Source organism: Onychostruthus taczanowskii, unplaced genomic scaffold (assembly GCF_017590055.1).
Source record: "Onychostruthus taczanowskii isolate IOZ18803 unplaced genomic scaffold, ASM1759005v1 scaffold61, whole genome shotgun sequence".
In the NCBI taxonomy this organism is placed as follows: Eukaryota; Metazoa; Chordata; class Aves; order Passeriformes; family Passeridae; genus Onychostruthus; species Onychostruthus taczanowskii.
The window spans coordinates 2,965,456-2,971,967 of NW_024503790.1; the positions used below are offsets into that span (position 1 = coordinate 2,965,456).

At 43.2% G+C, this 6,512-nt stretch overlaps 1 protein-coding gene across 1 annotated transcript; it reads left to right on the plus strand.

The window, feature by feature from the left end:
- The first annotated feature begins 497 nt into the window (after positions 1-497).
- Positions 498-5,070, plus strand: UTS2 (urotensin 2). The gene is made up of 4 exons (XM_041419813.1): positions 498-632; positions 2,815-2,925; positions 3,831-3,874; positions 4,796-5,070. The coding sequence occupies exons 1-4, from the start codon at positions 530-532 to the stop codon at positions 4,910-4,912; spliced, it is 375 nt and encodes a 124-aa protein (XP_041275747.1). The 5' UTR covers positions 498-529; the 3' UTR covers positions 4,913-5,070.
- Positions 5,071-6,512: the final 1,442 nt, after the last annotated feature.

The following is a 6,512-nucleotide window of genomic DNA, read 5'->3' on the forward strand; positions in this document are numbered from 1 at the left end:
CTCTCTTTTTACTTTTTTTCTGGCACAACAAATACAACACAACACATTCATCCATCTCACAAAAGAGAGAGGAAAAAAAAAAAGTGCATTTCATATCAGATGCTTTGCGTCAAGACTGCTAAGGCTCATAAATCAGCTGTCTATTGCCCTGGTCATTTCAACCAACGTCTGACCCTTTGTTAACTCATGATTTATAACTGAAAGTTACTTTTTTTTAAATGCCAGATTTATAAACTTTACTGTGCTTGGTTTGATATAATATCCATTTTGTACACCAAGCTATAAGACAGTAAATTTATTGTCTATGAACTGTTACCTTGAAAAATTACATCAATGCAAAGTGATTTCCATTTAGAATCAATGGGCAATAAATTCATTGGATTCTTTTTTTGAAGGGGGGAGAGAACATGATGGTGTTTGTGAGGTCATGAGTGGCTATATAATGGGAGAAACTGGGAGCTGAGGCTACAGTGAGCCAGGAGCTCTGAGTTACAGGGCTGGACACGACAGAACGTCCAACACAGCAAGGATGCATAAACTGATACTTTGCTGTCTCATTATCATCAGCTTCTCCTGCCCTCTCCTGTCTCTCCCCATCATCAATGCCAGTGAGATGTCTTACCAACACTCAGGTAAGAGTATTTTGATTTTCATGGTTATCACACGGGGGTTGGGGCAGTAAGAGCAGCAGGTGCTCTCCAAGGGGCCTGTGTCTGTGCTGCCCAGCTGTAGGGACAGCAGGACACCAGCAGCACAAGGGACACAGCAGTGCCTGCTGGTCTTGTGCAATGGGGAGGCTGGGTGTCCTAAATTGTTACCCCTGCTGCTTTGAGATCCAGGAAACAAAAGTATGCATGGAGGAGAAAAAGGTATCTGAGCCTTGCAGTGCTGAATGGGAGCTGGCCTTCAGCTCACTCATAGGCACTGGGTAACTTAAAGAAACTTGGCTGCACAGTCTCTCCTGTTTCCCCCCTTCTAAATAAGCTATTTAGTGTTTAAAAAGGGGGAAACCTATTGCAAACATCAAGAACAGGCAAATCTCTCTTAGACCCCTGTGTATTGAGAATGCTGTTTGTTTGCACGAATTCAGATTCCACTCAGCTCAGGAAAGAATAAATCTTTGCTTGAGAAAGTGATGCTCAAAGTTTGAAATGGCTGAGAAAAAATGCACAGCAGAATGTGGAAGGTTGCTGTCATCAGAGCTGACTGGTCCTGGAAGACTTTCTGAGATGAGTTCTGAAAGAACAGGCAAACCAACCCAGAAGTTATTGCACAAAGCTGGCTCTTAAAAAGTGGCAGTTCTTACCTGCTTTGCAACAGCTGTGCTGCTGGTTTACAGGTATCAGCAGTCCCCAGTCTGCTTTGAAAATCTTGGGCTCCCTAAGCCAGCATCTCCTCAAGCCTTCCACAATGTAATTTGCATTTACAGGTACCCCTGACTCAATATGAGTAATATCTGTCACATCATAGCTGGCTCTAAGCATTATTGCATTAGGTTCAAGTCACTGTGCTCTCAGATCTTCCCTGATAATATGAAGAGTCTGGCAGGAGAAGACAGAAGAGGAACTCTCTTAAAGAGAGCTGGTTTTGGCTTGGGTTTTTCCTTTTTTAAATCTCAAAGCAAATTTACCTGCTAGCACTGCTCTGATTTAAAGAATAATCCATGGCCAGAGATACAGATTGTCCCCACACAGCACTGGGAATTTTTTGTATTCTTATTTTGAGTCCTATAATGAAATCTCCACTGTTCTTTGCAAATGTCCTTTTATGCAGTGAATAAACCAATAACAGGCATGTCCAAGGTCTTCAAATTCCTGATCTTTGTGCAAGTTTTTGAAATGTTGGGAGATTATTTCAGTTTATTTTCTTACATGTCCATGTGAGGAGCTACAGTCACACACATCCCTGCAGGTCAGAGCAACTGAGACTCCATAGGGTCACCTACAAATACAATTACAAAATTATATTCATCTACACAAATAACGTTTGATAATGACACCCTCTGGTTGCCCACAATTTTGGATGTCTGCTATGTATGAGCAAAGATGAAATTTACTGCTCAGATTGCAAAAAACCCAAGTTACCTGGAATACTGCACTGCCAAGGGCTTCTGTTGGCAACCTGCCTTGGGGCACAGGCTGGCACAGAATTCTGAATTCTTTGTGCATAGACAGATTAACTCTATCAGCTACCAGCAAGCTGTTGTGTTGGAAAAACTGGTAACATCTGTACTGGTACACACATTAAATGAGAGATGACTGAAATGCACCAGGAATTTTGGTGCAAAAATAAGTTGCAAGTTTCCCTACCTTTATTCCTGCCCTTCCACAACTTCTACTGCATTAGTAATTGCAAGACTGAGCAGGTTAATAGGTCTTGAGCAGGAAATTTTGTCAGGAAATTCACAGGAAAGCTTCAGCATAGGAACTAGTTGATAAAGAGATGAACTAGAATAAAATTTTTAAAATTACATACAAGTCTGGCTGTGTACTGGAAGGGTGAGGTTGAGTACCTCAAGTGACAGGAGGGGCTGCTGTTGGTCAAAAACTTTTGTAACAAAACTTCTACCAGAGAAATGAGAATCTGAGATTAACATCAGGAAGGTTTCTATTTCTCAAAGCTTTGGAAGGAAAGGAATACAAAACCAACTACCCCCTATTAGAAGAATTAAATAAGGATGGATGGTTGGTGCTTTCATGAAAATCTTCAACAGGTGGGGCCAGCAGAGCTGCTCAGGAATCCCCTGAGGCAGACAAACAGGGATGCAAACGAAAGCCTCACCCTGTGCCTGTTTCTGTCACCTTCCCTTGGCAGCTGATGAAGATTCCAGGTTAAACCTGGAGAGGCTGGGCAGCCTTGGAAGCTCTTCCCTGCTGCAGCTCCTGCCAGAGCTGCTGGGCACCCTGGCCGAGGACAGCAGAGCAGGTGAGCACCCACCACAGCCCGTGGTTCACACCTCCAGTCCCACAGCCCAGCTCCTGTGTATTGAGAATGCTGTTTGTTGGCACGAATTCAGATTCCACTCAGCTCAGGGAAAGAATAAATCCTTGCTTGAGGAAGTGATGCTCAAAGTTTGAAATGGCTGAGAAAAAATGCACAGCAGAATGTGGAAGGTTGCTGTCATCAGAGCTGACTGGTCCTGGAAGACTTTCTGAAATGAGTTCTGAAAGAACAGGCAAACCAACCCAGAAGTTATTGCACAAAGCTGGCTCTTAAAAAGTGGCAGTTCTTACCTGCTTTGCAACAGCTGTGCTGCTGGTTTACAGGTATCAGCAGTCCCCAGTCTGCTTTGAAAATCTTGGGCTCCCTAAGCCAGCATCTCCTCAAGCCTTCCACAATGTAATTTGCATTTACAGGTACCCCTGACTCAATATGAGTAATATCTGTCACATCACAGCTGTCCCATCATGACAGATACCACAGCCCAGCTCCCAGGTGTTTGCTAAAACACGATGTTATGGGTGAGGAACAGAGCTGGCATTCAGTTAAGTGGGACTTTGGGGAAAGCTGCTGAGGAGCCAGGCCTGCAGCTCAACACCAGCTCAAATCTCCAAATGAGTGCTGCAAAACTTCCAGACAGCAAAACCAGGGCAAGGAGAGGATTGGTCTAAGAGGAGCTGGCAGGCAGAAGAAAATAGTCTTACAAAACATCAATACTTGCAGAAAGTGCAGAATCAGTGGCAATGGATGGTTTGGGAAGCAATAGATGTTAGACTTGGATATTCCAGTCTGAGACCTCTGTCAGCTGTAGCATTATGGCACATGAGAGTGTCTTGCCTAATTCATTATTTCTAAATACAAAACATTTCATTGTGTCTCCCCTTTAACAGGTCTCACCCCCAGCAACTACAACCCAGGGGAAAATATCAAAGAGGTAAGTAAATAACCATCTGTCACTGAAACAAGAAAAATAAGACTAAACTACACAGTATTGTAACCAAGAAATCCTGTCAGATCAACAGACTTCACAAACAGTATGGACTAAAGTAGCATGCCACAGTGTTCTTGAAGCTGGAATCACTTAGCAGTTGAATAGGCAGGGGAGGGGGGAAAATGGAAAAGGAAAAAAAGAAGAGAGCAAATAATCCAGATCATTTAATACTAAACACTCCATTTTTTACTTTTTAAATTTTTAAAAAAAATTTATTTATTTTCCCTTAGAAAAACAGCTAAGTACAGGCCAATTTCCAGCTTCATCAGCCCAGGCAGCAGTATTTGCACCAGCACCTCCCCCAGCACAGGTTACACAGCATTACCAGCTTTGTTATGAACCATTCTGTTCATGGAGAACATCGTCCCTGTTCTCTTCCTGCCAAATTAAACACAAATGCAGAAGACAGGGCTGAGTTTAGTGGGACATGCAAAGCAGAGCTTCCACTGGGCAGTCCCCTCCTTCCCCCTGTCAGAGCTCAGGGCTGGCTGGTCGGGAAGGGTGGAGGATGTACTTTCCCACTGGGAAGAACCCCAGGAACCTCTCTGTTGCCTTGATTTTGTAAGACTTTGTTAAGCTTTCTGATGTTTACATTCTTTCAACAAACTTTCTCACACACAGTTCTGTAAATAACTTATGTTTTGCATTTTTTCATGGAAGTAGAGAGAATTTATGGACTTTTGATTTGTCCAGTGGCATTGGAGAGGTGGCACTGTCACCCTCCAATCCACTGTCACCTTTGGAAAACTATAAATGTTGGAGTCAGAAAAGAAAGTTTTTTCTTTTTTATTCCCCTCGAGAGCAGCAGTGTCTGTGTCATCATTTCGTGCCTTATCACAACACCTCTCCACTGTTTGATTTCAGACTTTCTACGGGAATCATCCTCGGAACGCTTTCCTGGGCCGCGTCTTGCCCAAGGACAGGAAACAGTACAAGAAGCGTGGGAATCTTTCTGAGTGCTTCTGGAAATATTGTGTGTAAACAGGGAACTCCCTGAGTGGCTGCATAATTTATACAGATGTCTGAAAACATGTATATAGATTGGCTTGATTGAAAATGAGAATGAAGAAACACAAAGGCAGCGCCTAACTTCAGACTCTATGCTACTTGGAAATGAATAAATTCTTGATGTTTTGCAATTATGTTGTGAGCAATGTAGTAATTTCTACAATGTAGTAATTTCTTAGAGCTCAGCACAACAGGAAGGAAGTAATGGGAGAAAGAGACAAATACACAGCACAAAGAGAACTTGGGCAGGGGAAGAAAAATTCCCATGGGGTTCTGTGAAAACTCCCAGAAGAGCTCAGCTGTGTCAAAGTCCAGAGGCAAGGGGACTTTCTCCTTTGTCACTTGATGTAGACTGGGGAAGGGTCATTGCTGCATGCTCTGAAGAAGCTGAGCAGGTAGGGGATGGCAATGCCCAGCCCCTCTGCCATCCCCAAGGCACCACAAGAGCAATCAGCACAAGTCAGGACCAGGCACCTGCTCCCTCTGCTGCTGGAGATGATTGTTTCTCTCTCACTTGTAAAAAGACCCACAGATTATTTCCCTGCCCAGCCCCCAGGCTGCCTGTGACAGGGCTGCCTGTGCATACCATGGGTTTGAAAAATCGTGTGATTATTATCAATGGTATGGAAGGTAAATGTGGCTGTCAGTGTCAAGACTTTACACCCAGATTTGGACAGTCAGTGGAGGCAGGAATGACAGACACCATGTGAAAGATTCTGTGGCTGTGACCTGCACACACAGCTGCAGGTAGGTGAGACATGGACAGAGATAATCTGTGTTTCCAGGGCAAGCCACCTCCTGCTTGGACACTCAAGGTACCACTCACTGATAATGTTGCTGCATCTTGGCATGTAGCACAGATAAAGGAGAGGACAAAACAAAAAGCTACAAAAAGCTTGTAGCCTGACTCCTCTACATGCAGAGTATCTCCAAATCTCTCAGTCCTGGGTAGCTTCTGATAGTAATTGCAAGAAATAGAGCTAAACAGGCAGGAATTTTCTTTAGGGATGCCATTTTTGATAATATCCACAAGCTGTCTGAGCTGTGAACCTCTGCTCAATACATACATTGCACAAACCTCACTCACAGAAAGCAGGAAGTAAACACCTAACAGTGATACACAGGCTACATTGATCTCAAGAGCACACATCATAAATCTCTGACTGTGCTGTTTAAACAAAGCCTACAGGTTTAAAACAGCTTGCTCACTTCACATAAATTATAAGACAGATGATGCCAGCTGTAACAGGGAAAAATGTCCTCAATGTCAGAGCAGGGGGATGCCCTGTGCAGCTATTTGAAATTTTCTGAACATTTATCCTTCTCTTATGCAGTGCAGCAAGTCAGTGGATCTCTGGAAATTACTCCTTTTCTGCTACCTCATCAGCCAATAAAAACTTCTCAGAAAAGACTTCAAATTTACCTAAATGAATAACCAGCTAAGACAGACATATAGACAGGAAGAAAGGTAGAGCCTAAAAAGACTGGGGGGGAAATACTTCCAAAAACTGCAAGCATAAAGCTAAATAAATGAAACCAGAGTGAATGATAATAGAACAGATATTACAAGTAT

What these genes read in the sequence shown, in the direction of transcription:
- UTS2 (XM_041419813.1), top strand. Translation starts at nt 530, where the DNA reads ATGCATAAACTGATACTTTGCTGTCTCATTATCATCAGCTTCTCCTGC. An exon ending in GATGTCTTACCAACACTCAG is followed by an intron (nt 633 to 2,814) that starts GTAAGAGTATTT and finishes TTCCCTTGGCAG; the next exon opens with CTGATGAAGATTCCAGGTTA. An exon ending in CAGGGGAAAATATCAAAGAG is followed by an intron (nt 3,875 to 4,795) that starts GTAAGTAAATAA and finishes GTTTGATTTCAG; the next exon opens with ACTTTCTACGGGAATCATCC.